Source organism: Micrasema longulum, unplaced genomic scaffold, assembly GCF_059751315.1.
Source record: "Micrasema longulum isolate JH-2025_06_02 unplaced genomic scaffold, ASM5975131v1 h1tg000864l, whole genome shotgun sequence".
NCBI lineage: Eukaryota > Metazoa > Arthropoda > Insecta > Trichoptera > Brachycentridae > Micrasema > Micrasema longulum.
Genome location: NW_028278056.1, coordinates 163461 through 183794, shown reverse-complemented (window position 1 = coordinate 183794; position 20334 = coordinate 163461). Strand labels below are relative to the sequence as shown.

The 20334-nt window shown below is 30.3% G+C and overlaps 1 protein-coding gene across 1 annotated transcript in view; it reads left to right on the top strand.

The window, feature by feature from the left end:
* LOC148278536 (voltage-dependent T-type calcium channel subunit alpha-1G-like) overlaps positions 1-20334 on the top strand; it is a 151181-nt gene that overhangs the window by 7209 nt on the left and 123638 nt on the right. The window contains exons 4-5 of the mRNA XM_088231265.1: positions 7168-7339; positions 9775-9816. Of these exons, the coding sequence (XP_088087391.1) occupies positions 7168-7339; positions 9775-9816 (214 nt within the window). The remainder of the gene's footprint in view (positions 1-7167; positions 7340-9774; positions 9817-20334) is intronic.

Below are 20334 nucleotides of genomic sequence, written 5' to 3'. Positions count from 1 at the left end.
AACCCGGTCACTGGTAAAAATTCTAAATAAAAGTGGAAGAAAACTATATGCGTATTTTTATTATTATAATTAAAATGTTGTTCCTCCAAGAAATTTTTGACTACGTGAGTTGTCTATTTGTAGCATTCAAGGAATTAAAAAATGTGTTTTTTGTAAGTAACTCTCCAATACAATAGAAGTAACTTAATTGTTATAATTACTCCGGGATTTTATATTTTATTACAAAATTGTATCTTGTATAAAATATAATGTTGAATTTGGCAAAAAAAACTCGAATAGTCCTCTTATTAATCTCCTTTAGCCTTTATTACTTAGATTTGCCTTTTCACTTGACATCACGATGTTAGGAGTTTACATATTGAATTATTCAAATTAATTTCCTCACCCCTGGAATAGCTTAAGTTTCAAGTACCAACCATCGAGCTCATAATGTGTCCCGGATCAAGTCTTGTTAATCACGAGAATAGACGTTCTATTGAATTATAATATTGAATCACGCCAGGCGAGAGGAAAAGTTGACTCAACGAATTGAGCAAATACTTAGGGCTCAAGTGATAAGGCCCATACTAAAATTTGAAGATCTTTCGTAAATATAACAAAGAGGAAGTAGAAATGTATTTTGTCGGTGTATATTTACAATAAATATTTACCTATCATCTTCAGAGATTTGTGCTAAATTTATTTAAACAGGGAACTGGCTAAACGAATGAAGTAATTTTTCTTCCCGTCTTAAAAACGTTTGATCAGAAACTGATATAAAAATAATAATTTTAGAAAAATTTAACGAAAATAAAACGATTTAAAAATTTAACCCAATTTTTTTTTTCTGTGTTCGGGCGAATGAATAATAGAATAAATCTTTATGTGTGAAATAAAACAGAATGCTGGGCCACGATTACAGTGGGAACTTTTACTAGAGTTTTTTTTTGTACGTAACAAAAGTTGTGTATTAGCGGGCCAATTTCTAAATGGTAATTTCTCCCACTCAGAAATAAAAAAAAAATTGTTTTAGGCCATGACGCTCAATTACAGTCGTGAAAAACATCACGGGACGAGACACCCAAGCCAAAGAAAAATCCGAATTTAAATTAATAAAATTTTATTTTTTGTTTTCTCGCCGGGAATCGAATTCGGAACCTTCCGTGTGTGAGTCAAGCGTCTTAACTACTACACCACGGAGGCCGAATTTATATAACTTAATTTTCAAAACGTATTCAATAACAATATTTTGAGTTTGTCCAAATTTTTGTAGACAAGGACTGGATTCAACTCCCTGGGGAGCTGTTAACATTAACATATTACTACAGATATGAAGAACATTTTAAAGAAGGTAATTTAGAAGTCTAGGCATCTATAGGGCTTATGACCTGTCATCGGCTGGTTTAAGTGGCCACTTTACACACTGTGTAACATTCACCATTCTGCCCATATTTGAACATCTATATTCCTTCAATTCTTTTGTCTGTCGATGTTTGTAAAGTTAAAGAGCTCAAGAGTCAAATATGGGCAGAATGGTGAATGTTACACAGTGTGTAAAGTGGCCACTTAAACCAGCCAATGACGGGTCATAGGCCCTGTAGATGCCTAGATTTATATGTACCTTATTTAAAATGTTCTTCATCTCTTTTGTAATATGTTAACGTATTTAATAGAAAATAAAATTAAAAACCAATGACGTTCAAGAATAGTAATAGAATATTTGTATAAAACTAACCTTAATTCAATACTTAGAAATAAATAATCACTAAGATAGACCAGATCTTGTATTAAGGTAGTAATTTATTTTTTCCTTACTTTTATTTGCTTTATTTGTATTTTATTTCAATTGTGCTTTTATGTATAATAAAGATTTGTGTTTGCAATTTTTGGATGGATAAATAAATAAATAAATTATAAATAAATATATACTAGAATTTAACGGGAAAAGGGAATAAAGAAAAAAGCAGAATAGATTAAAGAAGAGAATAGAGGTATATCTCCAAACGTGATATAAACAGGAATGGAAGAGAGATTAAGAAAGAGAAACAAGATGTTTCTTCAGACTTGATTTAAATAGAGATACTGAAGAAGCATCTTTGATAGTAATTAAATATTTAGGTGTAATGTTGGATTCAAAACTTACATTTCACCAAAACGCTAAGATGGTAATAAATAAGATTGCAAAAAAAATATCAATTTTGGGAAGGATCAGAAAATTTATGGATAAGGACTCCTGCAAAACTATTTACAAAGCAATTATTGAACCACACGTTAACTACTGTCGTAGCATTTTATTTTTATCAAACAAAGAAAACATTGATAAACTAACTGTATTACAAAATAAAGCCTTTAGAATCATTTTGAAAAAAAAAACAGATATACGAGGGTAAAGTCGATGGTAAATGAAATGAAATTATTAACATATAAACAAATAATATTTTACAATACAATGATATTTGTTCATAAAATTATAAACTCTAATAAAAAAACAGAATTTTGGAAAAAAAATGATCGGAACCAGCATGAACACAATCACAATACTAGAGAAAAGAACAAAATTAGACTTCCATTTAGGAAAAAGGCAAAGTCACAAAATTCAATTTTATTTAAAGCAATTAAAAAGTATTACGAAATGGAAAAAAATATTTATGAAGAAAAAAACATATCAAAATTTAAAATAATGGTCAAGACATATGTGATAAACAATTTATAAATTAAATATATTTGCAATGTTATTATTAGAACACACATAACAATATGTATGATATGTGTGCCCTATTTTAAGATTTAAATAAATAAATAAATAGTGGATGAAAGATGATTCCATAGTCGAGTCGCATGGACACTATATGAGTAAGAAAAGTAAGAGAAATTGTTTATCTTCAAGAATCGAACTTTCTGTGCGAAAATGCTTACATTTTAATTTAAAACTTATTCAATTAGATTTTACTTCAAATTCCTCAAAATACAATAACATTTTTGTTTAAAAAATCAGATTTACATCATATACTATTGAAGATAACTCTCGTTAATTTTTTATTGTAATCGGGGCCCTGGAAAAATGTTTTCGACTCAATGACTACTCTCGCGATATGGAATATTTGATTAAAAGTTGATGGCTGTAATATTTCATTGACACTGGACTGACACTTGAAGCGTATGACTGATCGCATTATCTTTTTGAAACATATTACTACGATCGACACACGTTGCATTTAGTTTGGCTTAGACACCATCAGGTTGTGGGGTATACCGTTATACGTAAATTCCTACAAAAAGTTAAGTCATTTAGAAACTTATAAAGTTCGTCTTGAGCTAAGGTCTGAAGTTCAACAAGTTGTTGCTCCAACAACAGTCCTTTTAACATTACAAAAAGATTTTCCTAGAAGGAAAGAGCTGGATTTTGACTCGTGAACTTTTAATTGCGTGAAAACGTGTGAGCGCCATTTCGAAAGTAAGAAAAGATTACTTCACATAGAATTTATGCCCAAAGTTTTTTTTGGTTAGTTTAATAAAATTGTAAAGTTTACTTTACAGAACTTAGGTGTCAAGATAAATGGAGAATTTTTTAAAGTTCAGATCAAGATTTATGCGTTGGACAGTATGAAAAATTAGGTTTATGTGCATTTAGATTTTGTTTTTAAACCGGGGCCTGTATAACAATAGAACGTTAACATAATTATATCAATTAAACCATTTATTCTCTTTGAAAAATCTAATATCAGTATCAATTTTTGTTTGGAGATACGTCAAATTACCAAAAAAATATCCATTCTTCTTTTGCAATCGGGGCCCATTTGTTTCATGATTCGAAACCGGTCAATTTCCAAATTTCTTGTCCAAAATATAAAACAAAAAGACGTTTGTTTATTTTTAACACTAAAACCAGCCAATGACCAGTCATAAGCCCGGTACATACTTAGGCTTCCAATGTTCGCCGTCTATGTTATGATATGTTCGTTTCAACTTTTCTTATTTTTTTAAAATTTATAAATTCGGGACATAAATAATTTTAACATTTAGAAAATAACACACATTGAGAACAAAAAAGAAACAAAGCAAGTTTAGCACTTTTATAACTAAATATACCGCAACAATATATACGCCAAAAATCTTTTCTTACACAAGCAGAATAAATATTTAAAAAATAGACGCTTTTAAGAATAAAAAAAAGGAGTGAATATACTAAGGGAGATAAGGTCATTAACATCACATGCCATGCAGATAATGCTGCCATAGTAATGATGAGAATATATCTATCTTAGTTAAGCTAGGGTTTTCTAGGACAGCGGTGCCCGTATTTTAACGGCCGTAGTGAACGGTGATGCGCTGGACAGCCGTCGTAACGTCGACAAGAGAGTGGTTTCCTAGGGAAACGGTGTTAAATGATGTTGATAACACCATTTTCCTAGGAAACCACACTCTAGTCATCGTTACGACGTCTGTCCACCGCATCATCGTTCACTATGGCCGTTAAAATACGGGCACCGCTGTCCTAGGAAACCCTAGCTTTAGTAAACATCTGAATGCCCAAGAAATGTCGTATAGTACTTATTTTATTTCAGAAATCATACATAAATTTTATTCATTATTCCATGTCCGCTCCCTAGTTGGGGCGTATGGTGTCAACAAAGATCCTCTAAGCATCTCTGTCGGCTGTCAGCTCCTGTGCATCATCCTCAGGTTTGCGTCCCGTAGTTCTGACTGCTGACCAACAGTCGGCAGTGGACGTCCAGGAAGTCGAGAACCTGATACCTTGTAAAGTAGGCAAGCGTGGTTAAGGCTCTCAGGAGGCATGCGCAGCACATAGCCAAACGAACCATATCGCTTCCGCTTGGTGACTGTTGTCACCGGAGTTTGCTGCGCCCGTTCTTTTATTACTTCATTCCTCACAAAGTAAAACCACTGCACACCCAATATTCTTCTGAGACACAAATTCACAAAACTCAGGATTTCGCTGCTTTGGGCTCTAGTGAGATGCCACGATTCGCAGACGTAGAGAAGAACAGGTGTTTTACAGGCGTTATACATAAAACAAGGTGTAAATTAAGGTTTTTAAAATTGAAATAAAGACAAATGTTTTATGTTATTATACATTTTAAATGATTACTTGCCATACTTGTTATTCCTTCTTTATTTTTTCTTTTTTCTCTGCTGCCATTGGCATGTTTTTATACTTGTTATACTTTTAAACTACTTTTAATTACTTATATTATATATGTTAATAAAATCAATATATTGCTGCTCTTACTATAATGTGTCATTAATTTTGAAGATGTTTTTTAAATTGACCTAAATTTAAATTTACTGTCTTATATTTCACTTAAAGATTCTTCTCATCGTTTCTTTGAATCCCTTAAAATAAATATGTGTTTATGTTTTTCCTTTTTTAAAAAAAAATGTTATTACTATTTTATTTTATTTTTACATCTGAGTATGTTTTTCATTCTTTATTTCCATTCTTAATTCTTAATTACTCTTACAAGTTTTCTTCATTTTAATATTATTTCCATTTGTAAATACTCACTACAAACTACAAACCTTAAAATATATTTTTTTTTCACTTAAATTTAAATTTTTAAACAACTTTCATTTATGTTTTCTTTTTCCTTCTCTTTTTTATACTTTCATAATTAACATTAGATTTAATTGCTTTTTAATATGGAAACTTCACTGGTCCATTAGAATTAAGTCCAATTGTGTAAAATATTAAACTTTGTAACTGTACTGTATGTTTCCTGAATAAAAGAAAATAAAAATAAAAAAAAAAAAAAAATTGCATGATAGATACAGAAAAAAAAAAGAAAAAGATTAAAAAAATAAAAGGGATAAAAAATAAGGATGAGGAAATTATTAACTAGGGAGTGAAATCCAGCCTACAATCCGTCTACAAATATTTGTACGTATTCAAAAAAATGTCGATTAAACTAACAACTGGTATAAGAAGTACAAAAATTGGAAAAGTGTTTTCAGGCGTTACTTAGTAGGTGAAATAATTCTGCCAGGTAAAGTTCTCAGCTCTTTTACTTCACACAAGTCAACAGATGGAAGAGTTTAGAAAATGTGGATGTTTAAACATAGGCAAAACGGTGAATTTTATAAAGTGTGTAAAGTGGCCACTAAAACCAGCCAATGACAGGTCATAAGCCCTGTAAATGCCTAAACTTCCATATACCTTCTCAAATGTTCTTTCCGTACTTGTTGCAATAAATTTAGGAAAATCAGGTACCAAAATATAAAGAAATATTTAAAAGTTTTGCATGTCGCCGATTAAATGTAAAATCATGACAAAAATTCCTATATTGTATTTCCTATTCTCTGTACATTTTAAAATAAGGAATGATCTACATTCATTTCTGTTTTTGAGAAAAAAAATAATACAAATAGGTATTATTTAGAATATTGAGTTCAGCTATATCAATTTGCTCATCTTTATATATATAATTCATCTGTACGTGTGATGTCACTGAACTCCTCCTAAACGGTTTAACCGATTTACGTGCCGTTTTCAGAGAAATATAGATCTTTGCGCTGTACGTGTTCGTAGATATAAAAATCTTCAATCTAATATATAAAAAAGAAGTAAGGAGCAAAGATGTTTTATTCATCGATCTACCAGGGTTGCATTCGAGGAGAATGCATTTACAAAAAAATGGAAAGATGTCGTTTTTTTGTGTTTAACAAAAGTTTGTTTTTGTTATTGGTTTTTTGTGGATCTCAATCAGATTATTTCCTTAAATTCCTTGTAACTTCTTCTCATTTATTTCTTTTACTGGATTTTTGATAATACTAAAATAATATTAAATTCAATTCATTTTTAAAAGTCGTATTCCCACATACGTACATTCTTTTGTTGGTGAGAAGACCGGAGTTTGACGTTTGCAAAAAGAATTCCATATTTGAAAAAATATGTATTTTATGTTTTGGAATTTAATCACAAACAAGTACCTAGGTACCTACTTATTAAATAAAATTAAATCTTTTTCCAAGCTAATAGCAAGCAAACCAACGTTTGGGCAGGACAACGTCCGTCAGGTCCGCTTGTATGATATATTTAAATTGTATCTAGTGACATTAATAAAACTGTTATATTTACAATTATAGTCACTTAAACACTTAATGTTGGTAGGCTTTATTTTTCAAAGAGTTTAATATTTGTATTACTGATTCTTTTATCACTTTCTCTAGGTATGCGTATCCTAGTGATGCTATTACTGGACACTCTGCCTATGTTGGGGAACGTCCTACTCCTGTGTTTCTTTGTCTTCTTCATCTTCGGGATCGTGGGCGTCCAGTTGTGGGAGGGAATCCTCAGGCAGCGCTGTGAACTAGTGCTTCCACCCAACGTCTACAGACCCAAGTAAGTGCCACTTTCTGACTGGAAATCTCAATGTTATATGTTAATAAATAGCGTCGGCATCGAAACAAGAACGACACAAATTAAAATACTACACTCTTACACATGTCAAAGTATTGGTTGTTTATTATTGTAGTTTACTGTCATCACAAGTGTAAATCGAGAACTTGTTAAGTAAGAAACTTAATATTTATATTAACACAGACGTGTTTTGCAAATCGAGAATCTTAAAAATGTCGATAACTTCGGAACGCAAAAAGCCGCTTGACAAAAAATACCGGTGGATTTTGAAAAAAAATTATGTTATGTAAATTATTTAAATATAGAAAAAAAGTCATCAACAAATGTTGATTGAATTATCAATTACTGATTCTTTGCCAAAAAAAATTCAAAATTTCATTTTATCTTTACATACATACTATAAACATTCAAGAGATCATTTAAAGTTTAAAGCATAAGATCAAAAATTTTCATTTTTCCTGCCATAAACGACTATTAATTACTAGCAATTTGACGTTGTCTACCCCTACATTAAGTTTTTTTTTTATCATGTTTTCGTAATTAAAAATCATGTTTGGCTTTTCACAGTTCTCTTTACTACATGTGCATTTTCAAATATATTTTCGTGATTTTTCACGCTTGAATGCATTTTGCATTTATTTTTAAGAACCCGTTAACGAAACGTATTTATTTTGTTTTACTCCAAACAAAAGACCAATATTTTGACATTTAATCACTTAGGTTTAAAAGTGGCATAATTAACAATTATTTAAAGACATAAAAATGCTTGGTGTGCCTTGCTTCAATAACCTCCTGCAGCGCTTAATAATTTTTGAAATGTGTCACTTTTCCATCTAGGTGACAATATGTACTTTCTACCAACTTCGACTCCATTTTTCTATAAAAATAAAAAGAAAAGAAATGCGATATACAAAGATTTTTTTCATGTATATTTCACGGGCTTGTACTAATGTTAAATGAAGTAAACTTTGTTTCTTTCATATGCATATTTTAAGTACGCTGCACATCAATTTTCAAGATAAAATTATACACAAATTTTGTTTATTAAGTTTTTAATATTTTTGTATTAATAATGAATTTTTTCAGGTTTAATTGTGAATATTTTAATTGTAGGTTAAATAGCTTTTGTCAAAAATTAAAAATCATAATAATTAGAAGTAGTTATTTAAAGCATAATATTTCGCCGTTCTAACAACGTGCATCTTTGTAAAATTTATAGCTTTGGAAAGTTTTCGCTTATTATTAAGTAGAGCATCAAAGCTAGAACCATTTATTAGAAAATTAATTAAAAATATGGTTATTTAATTAATATCATAATGCATTAATCAGTTTCAACATTTTTACTACTCATTTTTATACTCATTTGTTTTTGCAAGCGTAAATTTTAATTAGCAATTTTAAATTTATTCCATTTGATAAAATAATTTAGTCAGTAAATAAATGAACATAATTAAACTATCCCTCACTATCGATACTTATAACAATGATGCATTTGTAGTTTACGGATGAGTAATTTATTTCTTTAAAGAACGATTTCCGTAAACACAGTTTTTAAAAAACGGTATTTGGCTTTAATTGTGTCAACCCCTTGTTAAACAAAAACGGATGTTATTAAACACGGGAGGTTTGGATTTACAAGTACCAAACTAGGGTTTCCAAACAAATGTCAAAATTCTAGTGCCTCACTTCTTAATTCCAATCAGTTTTTTTCACATAGTCCATGAGATTTTATTAAAGTTGTGTTATGATACTATAAATAGCAAAATATTAAATAGAATATCGGTATAATACAAATATGAAATGTTTTTTTTAGATGCAGACTATAATTTTAGTAAAACTAATAAATAAATAAAAAAAACCTTCTAAGAGAAACATTTTGGACTGAAACTTTAAATGATTTTTTTTTTTAAATACCCTGACACCGTGGTGAATGTTTAAAATTAATATGATAAAAGTAAGTCAAAATAAATTTAAAAAAAACATAAAATATTTTTATTCTTGTAATTTGTTTTAAAATTGCGTATTATTCATGTGCCTATCCCGAACCATAAAATAAAGTATTATTATAATGGTTCGGGATAGGCACATGAATTTTTAATGTTCTAACATGAATGTTTTGATTGCTGAAGGTGTTAGTAAAAATAAACAAATATGATTTAGTTGAAAGTCCTATGCGAAACTATCGTCAGGGGTCTACAAATATTCAGTGAATGTATTCACAAGCGACCTCCATCACCGACTAAAATATGCACTGTGTTTACGGAGCGTTCTCGAAAGGAAATTGTTCAGCAAAAAATAACACGAAAACAATCAAAATACCAAAGCACGAATTCATCCATCGCATCGCCCCAAATCTGAGCCTCCGTCATATTGTTTTACGTTCTGGCTGTTCCTTGTTTTATGTTTGTGTGTTCCAGAGATCTGTGGGAATGGTACAGAGTTCGCGTTCGAGTAAACTCGTAAGCCTCCCTATCACACGTTTACCTCCATTTGTCAAACCTCTTCATATCTATCTGTGTCAGGCATGACCTCCGATGACATGGCTTGTGAAATACTCGCTTCTTTCACTTATTTCCTTTACGCATTTCCTCAAATGCTGCTGCCTTACTAAAGTCGTAAATCACCGACGTTACTTAACGTAAACATCCTGTTCGAGAGCAAAATTGACAATGTGATTTACAAACATAAATCTGAGATACGAATTTAATAATAAGCTCAATATCTTTACATAAATTTAACAAAAAAGTGGGTATTTTAAGCTACAAGTGTCAAACGGAATCGTGCCTTTGTTTCCCAGTGATTTGATCACAATCTCTGTCCTATATACATAGTTGAGTGTTTTTTTCGAAAACCGGTTTTCAAAAACACCGTTGCAAAAATATTAACTAAACGTAATCTCCCGGTGTTAGTAACAATGGTAATTTTCCAGCAGTTTTTTTGAAAATCGACCTCAATGTGAAAGAATTGATCTTTTCGTTTAGGAGTGATGTCAATTTTTGAGTATTTGTGTAATTTGATTACTGTATTTTAAAAAGAAAATACCTACACCGTTTTTGTTACTCAAGTTTTTGACTAACATATTTATTTTGAGCAGACTAACATTTTGTGTTCATTTTTTGTTGGATTAATTATGAAGTTACGTCTGATTTTGCAGCCTTTTCAAAAATACACAGCTAATAAATTGAATTCATTTAAATTAGCAACGCTAAAGATTGATCTATAATTTGACATCATTTCGTTATCTTCTGATTCCAGTTTTAAGCTCCCTCTCTGGAATCCCTACAAATTTAGAGACACGGTCTTTCAAAATACTTAAGACTTTCTATACTATTTATATTATGCAAGTCTAAATAAAGTATTACTTTCGTAGTATCCCATTTCAAATAGGTGTCTCTGTCTGTACTTGTTCATAAATGTTTTCTTATTTTCTTTCTTAAAAACTACTCCTCAAAGCATTTCTCTTCGTAGATCGAGATTAGCTTATTCATATATTATTTTTGATCCTTCATTACCATTTTATCAGGCATTTCTACACTCCCCTTTTACAACTGACTACTGACATGAACACTTTAATACATGAATGTTACATTATTAGATGGTACTTTTTACTTACTTTAAATAGATTTTAGTTTCATGATATGCAACATAGAAAATGGTATGTTTTTAGATTATTTATTATTTCTATTTAAATTAAGTAGTTTGTTTAAAATCATTTATTTGGATGAGTTTGATCGATTGAAAAAACTTATTTTACATCTTGTTATATAAACAAACAAAATATTTTTTTTTAAATAAGGTTATACAAACCATTATTGAAAATCTATCCGACGCGCGATGTCGCACAAAAAAAAATACTGTTACCATCGAAACTATTTGCTCATTGAAAAATAATAATATGAAAAATACCCGAATAGATTTTATTTTAATTTGTTTTATGGAATGTTATTTTTTATTGTTAAAAGTTTAAATAATCACGCCGTTTAAAAATATGCTAAAAAGTGGGTCATGGAAAAGGGTGTTCTTAATTACTTTAGCTAAATATGTTACTCTTTGGTTTTTTATACTAAAATATTTATATTGTGTATTTTTTATATATGTCTACGCATATATATGTGTATGCAAGTATGTGTGTATATACACATGTATGTTGTTTATGAACATGTGTGTGTGCGTGCATATATCAATATGTAATTATTAAAAAAAAAACGTATATCGTATTATTAGACTTTTATTTATAATTTTACTGATTAAATCTGAATACCCAATCACAGGCCATGCCTATGAGATTTTTTTCTTTTAATTTAGTACTATTATAATTCACATGTACTGTTTACCTTGTACATTACAAGCAAGGTAAAAAAAAAATTGTGCAACTTGCATACTAAAAAAAATTATAAGGATTAAAAAAATATATAAATAAAAATATATATTGCTTCAAAGGACCCGTGTAAAATTACAGTGATGTATGCAGTTACATTTTTATGGTATATTGCACCCGAGTTACCCTAGTAAATGTTTTTTTAATAAAAAGTTTTTTTTTAAAATAAAATTCCAAGTCGCTTTACAAACATGTCAAAACAGCGCATTTGTTCATGCAACTCCAAAGCTCTCTGGGGTATTTAATATTTCAAGCTGCAACGCGACGTGTAGGGTGGAATATTTTGATCTACATATTTTACGTCAATTTTACTTAATTTTTAAAAAAGCTTGTCACAATATCTATTTGCTAGGATAATATTTTTTATAAAGTTGCTTAAATACCCAATTTGTAAGCCGATTGTTATGTTTGAAAAAATCTAAATAACACAATAATATTTTTCTTTTAAAGAGAAAGCTTAGTGATTTTTAAAAAACAAATACATATGTTATTAGACCAATTATTTGTTTTAAATGTTTTCATGTAGCGTACTATCAGGGCTATGATTTTATTAAAGTTTTGTCCTTTTGAAATTAATCCGCATGTGACGTCGCAAGTTCTCGTCCGACAGTTCAGCTGATTTGTGAGTTGGCTTCATGGAAACCGGAAATCTATAACAACTTTCTATTATTGGTTTATTCATAAGAACTTGTGACGTAATTTAAAGTAATTAGTTTTTATTTAAATCCGTTTTATTATTTTTTTCAAACATTTTCGAAAAACTTTACAGTACAATAAAATGCTCTAATTATTACTGGGTGGAAGAAGACTTTTTTTCTATTCAATTTCCCGTAGCACTAAACTTGATCATTTAGTCTATCGTTTTTCCAGGTCCCGGTTCTTTATCAATTCAGAACTGTATTCTTTATCTGCCCGGACACTCTGGACAAGCGTTTTTGACATGATGGCAATTCTCAGACAAAAATCCTGAAAAAAGAAAACCAATGATGATAAAATCGCTTCATTGTGCAGTGGTTACCTCGCTTGCTTACCATTTTTGTGGTTCTGGGTTCAATTTCTAGCAGGGTGGACGAAAAATATTGATTTTAAAGGTTGTTTTTCTCGGCAAAATTTCAATGTTCCTGGATTGGCACCTAATGCATGAGACTGATCACCTTACCTTCTACGCAAAAAAATGTAATATCAATGCAATGCTCTGTGGACTAATAGATATGAAAAGGATGGATGACGGACTTAGTTAATGTACCAGTATACAGAATTTGTACTGGGTCAAAAAAATATTTACATTACGCTGTATTTAATTTCAAAACGATCACTTTAAGATATTTTGTAGAATGTATATCTTATATTACACATTTTTTGTGGTCAGTACCATAATACGAGTATAACATATTACCATGCGTTATCCGTCCATAGATTAGATGGAATCAATGCTTTCCTAAAAATTTGACTTCCAAACAACCATTACTTTTTTTGTGTTTCACCAGCTATAAGTTGACAATTTTTTTTTAGTAACTATAACATTTTTAAATAAAATTTGTTCTTAATCGCAGCAATCTGAGATGGTTCGGTGTTTATTTGTTTATAAACTCAAAATTGGCACAAGTCTACACACAACAATTTACCTGCGCAGTTATGCACGAACTGAACTCAAATTCACTGCGCTCTGCCTAATTCAAAAGAGAACTTCGAGGATCACCCGGCACTGAATGCACAAGTACGACCATGTGCAAATTAAGATCTTTACTAACTTTGCAGAAGCAATTTTAACAAACCAATACATGTTTATTTTTCGTATATTATTATTTTATTTATTAAGTAAAAACAACAGTTGTTATATAAGAAGACAAAATATAAAAAAATAGTACATACATCCAGTTAAAGTTTTTCACAAATATAATAATGACTATTTTATAACAAATTTAATACTTCAATCAATTGATATGAGCATGTAATAATATTAAACTATAAAATATAAATATTTTATGCTAAAGTTACGGGAAAAAAACTGATTTTAAGTTTATATCAAAGCACCTTATTCTAATTACTATGTATAGTACAATGCGACTGCTTCCCTAATCGTAAACCTCATCGCACGCCCCTGAATAATACCTATACATTTTAAAGGCAAATTAGTTAACCCGATACATCATCATAATCATTTCTCTGTCTGCATCTAGTGATGCATAGGGCACTGCATTGGTACTCCAATTGCAGCGTATCTTACATGGAAGGTTAGGTGACTAGTCTTACCTTTTACGTGCCAATCCTGAAACAATGAAATATTAGGGTTTCAAAGCACTTTTAAAATTAATATTTTACATCCACCCTACCGGAAATCGAACCCAAAATCTAAAGCATGGTAGACAAACGTGTTAAAACTTACACTACGAGATAAGTTAATCTCACTTGATTGAAAACGTATCTTACATCCACTGAACTAATTTTACTTCCACCTAGATAAAGAACAAAACTGAAAAAGTAATAAAGTTTTATTTTTTATTAATATCAGAATGTTTTTTATTTATGCTTATGTTTTATTTTTTAATTATAAATAGTATATTTTCTCATTTATATATATGCTTAAATTTTTATTACTATGGGTATGTTTTCTAATTTATATTTAAATTTCATTTTCTGATATTATTATAATTTAATGGAAAAAATAACATATGTAAAAAGAAAGTCTTGCCTAAATACAGGAATGTCTTAGCTAATCGGGACTTGAAACAAAGAACAAAGAGTATTGTTAGGTATATTTTAAAACTGTGAAATAAATCAATACAAAATCGTTTACTACGGAGTACTTTTGATTTTATTCTAAAATACCAACGTTTAATAATATTAATTTTATACCGCACTTTTAAGGATTACTTTGTTTATTATAATATCTCGTTTCGAAACTACAAAGAAAATTAATTTCCGGTGTTTTTCTACTGTAAATATAATTACGAAAATAAATTTAGAATATTCGTTTTGACGAGTTATTTTTTATTCAACTCCCATTCAGATATAATATATTCATTCCATTATATTAAAAGGAAAATAGTCCTTTTAGCACATCCATCAAAATCAAATTGAAATGTGATAGGAAATTACATCAATGACATATTTCAATACGTTAAAACATTTTTCCTCGTCTGAGTAATTTTAGTGAATACGAATATTTATACACCGGGGAGGAAATCCGTAATATTTAAAATTATTCAAACTGGTTTTTAATTTTTTCATTGTATTATTTATAAATAAAACGGATTTATTCTAGTTTCAATAGATGGATTGAAAATTTATTTTTGTGTAATTTTTTACACCGCGGCGTTTTTACACAAATTTATATTTTACCCGTGACTTCGCTCGCAATGGTATTAGGTACAAATTAGTACTCTAATTAATTAGTTTTTTTGTTTGTTAATATGTATTTTTGCGTTGCAACAATTATTTTCGAGATGGAAAGTAACTTAAATCGATTTCCAGTCTTCTAACTATCATTGTAAAAAAATATGAAGATCTGTTGGTCTATGGAGACGTAACATCGTTATTCTGTTCACAAATCCAAAATCCTAGAATAAAATTAAAACAAAAAGCAAGAAGCAAGAAGCTAAAAAAAGTTAACCTTACCCAACTTATTTTAACCACCAAGTCAACTCTAGAAATTTAAAGAACCAATTTCAAATTTATTATTTTTGACATCCCACCTTACCGTCAATTCATTTTCAAATAATGTTGCTCATTGTTGACGTATGATATTTTTTTGTTTTTATAATTCAAGATGAAAAATTAGCATTAAATTTCACTTCTTATCTTTTCTTCTATTCTTATGCAAAAAAAATATGCCAATCGGTCGCTCCATTGAGACGTGAAGGAAAAAACAAACAAACACACTTTCGCATTTATAAACAATATTTTGAGTTTGTCCAAATTTTTGTAGACAAGGACTGGATTCAACTCCCTGGGGAGCTGTATATATTAACATATTACAACAGAGATGAAGAACATTTAAGAAAAGGTAATATAGAAGTCTAGGCATCTACGTAATCTACTATTAGTATAGATGTAGGATTTAGGTTGTTGTTGGGGATTGGAGCTCCCACCTCAATTGAAGATTGTCAAAAGAGACGGTGTTGGTGTTTGATGGGGTGTTTATTACATGCCGAATAAATATTAAGTGTTTTATGCCGCACGGGTGTTACAGCAATGAGTTGAACTGGCTGCTCTTAAAATATATGCAGGAACTGATTTGCCTGCACTCCTTGTGGTCTCTTTATGGGCCACATTCCTTTGTTCATCATGTCTTCATTGCGCAAATGTACTGCAGGGCGTTGTTTTAGCGTAGTCGGGCATTTTGTGTCATATACGTTTAGTTTAGTTTAGTATATTCTTTACATAGGGTTTATTGAATCAGGTAAAAACGACAATAAATTAGAACTACATAATACGATTCAACAATGAGTTAATTAAACCTAACAAATGAATAAATTTAAATCAACAAACTAAAACCAATAACCACGAAACTAATACCATGCTGTCTTGTCCTGAAAATATTCTTGAACTCTAAAGTAGCTCTTTCCAAACAGTCTGTGCTTGACAAAATCTTTTTTTTTTATTGTTGGCAAAGCCTAAATTTTAAGAGGTCCCTTGATGTCGAATCGTATGTAATTTGAGGGAAAAGAATTATTAATTTTTTTGCAGTCTAGTATACAAACACTTGGCACAACTAGCATATCTAAATTTCTCGTGTTGAACCTATGAAAATCTCCGTTACTCTTAAAATCATCATTATTTTTATGTGCACAGATCAGATTTTCATAAATATATTGACATGCGACTGTCTAAATATAGTTTTCTTCAAACTTTTTTCTAAGCGATTATCTGGGATTCATATTGTAAATTGCTGAAACAGCTCTCTTGCTCTCCAGCTAGTCTTGCTGAACATAATGTATTGTATTCAACATAAAATGATGACTTGTTTCATCGGTTATTGCTCTATTTCAGATTAAATAATTGCACATCAGTGTGTCACCCTTCAATGGATTATGAACCCCACATGGATAATGAATCAATTGCCTAAAAGAAAGCCCATCATATCTTTGAACAGTTGTTTTATTCTAAGTACTTAAAAAAAACTCATTTGGGACAATATATAAAAAAAGAAAAACATTTTTGTAAAAATACGTAATATCTATTAAACACAATGCAATATAGTAACAGATCTATTAAAAAATTTAAAACATAGTATTCATAGAAACCGAATTAAAATTTATCTCTATTAAAAAGATACAACAAATTATGTGCATTTTAAGTTTTACACTATGAAATAGACTTTTTTTTTATTTATAAATTTTCATAAAGAGTACATGTTTTTGTTTTTTGTGTTGCGGGCTTAGGTGGTTATGTATATAACTATTTCCAATTAGTGTGAGCTGAGCATATTAAAATTGGTAATCAAAATCGTTACGGTGACGTCATGCAGTGTTATTACTTTGAAAGGAAGTATTTTGTCGGTCGCTATATAAATTTGACATGGAAAACCCACTCCAGTTTTATATCGAAATATGCTGAATTTTATGTACCAACGAAATACCTCAAACTATTGGGTTCAGTTAAGGGAATGATGATGTAAATACTTCATTTATTTTTACAATATAACGATAATTATCATAACGAAATATAGTACTCGAGCCTCTGACAGAGTAAGGGTGTATCTGTTATACGACTAAAGTAAGTGCTGGGATTTTTCCTCGTTTATATTGTAGGCGGAAGCTTTTTTGTGATTTGCTGACATCGGTTAAAAGTGAAAGCTCCTTGAGAAGCTCTCGAAGTATGGTCTTTTCATGGTACAATGAAGTAATTGTTCCGTGACATATTCATATCAAAACGAAAACGGCTGTTTTTTAGTACGCACTTTAGTGTACGAGTAAAGGACAAAATATAAACAAGGGTTTTCGTAACGACGGGTTTTTAAGTAAAAATTGTGGAAACGAATTTTAGTAAAGATATGATAAAAAACCTTTAAACAATATAGCGTCAATACCCGTTGACGTCGGTTAATTTTCAATTTAAAAAGAGTAAAATTAGTTTAAATGTTTAACCACAAAGTTAATGCTTTAAACATAAATAATATTAAAAAATATATTTTTATACATTTTACAGACGAATATATTTTTTTAAAGAAATATTTGCGTAAATCAAAAGAAAACAAATATTTTAATTTTGGTGATAAATTCTACATTACCAATTAGGTAGTTAAATCAAGAAAGGAAAACGTTATGCTGTTTTATAATCTCATTTATAAGTTAAGCTAAATAAAATATCGTCTAAAAAAAATGGTCTCATTTATAGGTTTTCAAATGAGAAAAATATTTTTTTTGAGAAAGGAAAGAAAAATAATATATTGACTTTTTACCTTAACAAAATACGTTTATACGTGTTTTATATTGGGTGTTAACATAATTTGGCCCTTTTTTCCAAACAAAGAGAACAAGAGGACACAACAAAAAAAATGACAACAAATAACTCAAGAATTTATTCTCTTTCATTAATTACAACATGTTGCCAACGTTCTACAAGTTTTTCAATGCCTGTGTTATAAACGCCATCCGGTCTTGACTTGAGAAATTTGTCAAACTTTGTCCGCAATTCAACGTCATTATTGAAGGGACGCCGTGCAAATTGTTCAAAAACGATCGGAAAAGATGGAAATCCGACGGCGCGAGGTCTGGAGAATATGTAGGGCGGGGCATGACTTTAGTTTGCGACATATAAGGGCGGGCGTTATCTTGTTGCAGAATAACGCCATATGGCCTTATTGGTCGAATTGCACTGTTAATTTGTAGCATTTAAAGAATATACAGCTTCAAGTTGAAAGACGCCTCGCCAATTCCACCAGATGCAAATCTTTGTCATGCGAGTATGCAAACCTTGTTTCGCTCTTGGCGTTGCTTATTAACCATGACTCAACCATTCTTTTCGTTTCTTCATATCCTCATAAAAGTACAATTTTTAATCACCAGTAATAGTAAGGCAAAGGTACCTTATTTATTTATTTATTTGACACTTTATATACATTTACAATAAATATACATATAAGGGCGGGCATATTGCCTTAAGGCAATTTCTTCCTACCTACCCAAACCGTTCAGTTTGAGAAAATTGTAAATACATGGACATATTAAATCTTACAATTTTATACAAAAATTAAAAGCAAAGATTAACAAAAATAAACAAACATAAAAAAAATAAAAAAATAACAGCCTACTATGAAGAGAGGAGAGGGGATGGGAAGGAAAGAAAAAAGATAAAGAAACAATTTAAATATTTAGATAGTGACATTTCAATCTTGACTTAAATGTAAATAAAGAAGGGGCGTCTCTAACATTAGTAGTTAGATTATTCCACAATCGAGCGGCTACTACTGTGAAAGAGGAAACAAGAAAATTAGAGCGGTGACAGGGTATTAAAAGGGTTCTCTCGTTACTAGAACGAAGAGATAGTCCGTGTTGTGAAAGAGGTTGGATGAGCTCTCTCAGATAAACAGGCGAAGTGGGATTATTTAAAATATTGTGAAGAAGTGATAGAATGTGAATGTTTCTTCTATGCTTGATACTGAGCCAGTGTAGTTGCGTGCAATACTCGGTTATGTGGTCAAATTTGCGAAGATTCGCACACCTTCGCTTGTGGCCATACATAGTTCAATGACGCTTGAGCAAACAAGCAGAAATTGTCAAGCGTTTTTTTTTTGTTGTTTTCACTCAATACATAAAGGAACCCAAGGGCTGAACTTCTGTACTTTTTCCATTGATTTGAAATGGCAATACACAGTTTTGTGACTACAATTTATCTGATAAGTCAACTACGGTGATTTAGAACTGATCTTCATGAAAAATATGGCTTTAATGGTCTTCATCGAAGTCCACAGGTCGTCTGGAACACTCCATGTCTTTCAGTGGTGGTATTTTGAATCTTTTCTATCCCCTAAAGAGTGATTAATTTAAAGATTTTTATTTTTTTAATGCGATGACACTTTGCTTCATATAAAGGCCACATTGATGATTAAACGTTAAATGGTGTTTATACACCATACTGCTTCAAAAACGGAAATAAAACTGATGGGGTTTGGTCAATTCAACCTTTTTAAGTATTTTGAGTAATGTTTAATCATTGAAGTGTTCAAATTTTTAGACGTTAAATCATCAGTGTGGCCACATATGAAGTAACAATTAGTAGCATGAAAAAAAAATATCCCCAAATTAGCCGCTCTCTAGGGAATGAGAAGATTCATAATGGCACCCCAGGTGGAAATTACCGTTTTAAAAGGCAAAAACCATCGACAAGCAGTCTTTACATTGATAGCCTCTTCATTGTACCTCTATTGTGCAAATATCACGAGCAGTTTTGTCAGTTTTTTTTCCTCGATTGAAAGCGAACGGAAATAGGTGTCAAAATGACATTCCATTTTGAAGGCTTGTAATCAAATAAAATAATACATTATGTTACCTAAAAGGAAACACAATACGTTGTGGAACGGAAGATTTTCTTACAAATAACCTTTACCATTTTGTTTTTTGTGCCTATATCTTAATTTGGAAGAAAGCATACACAA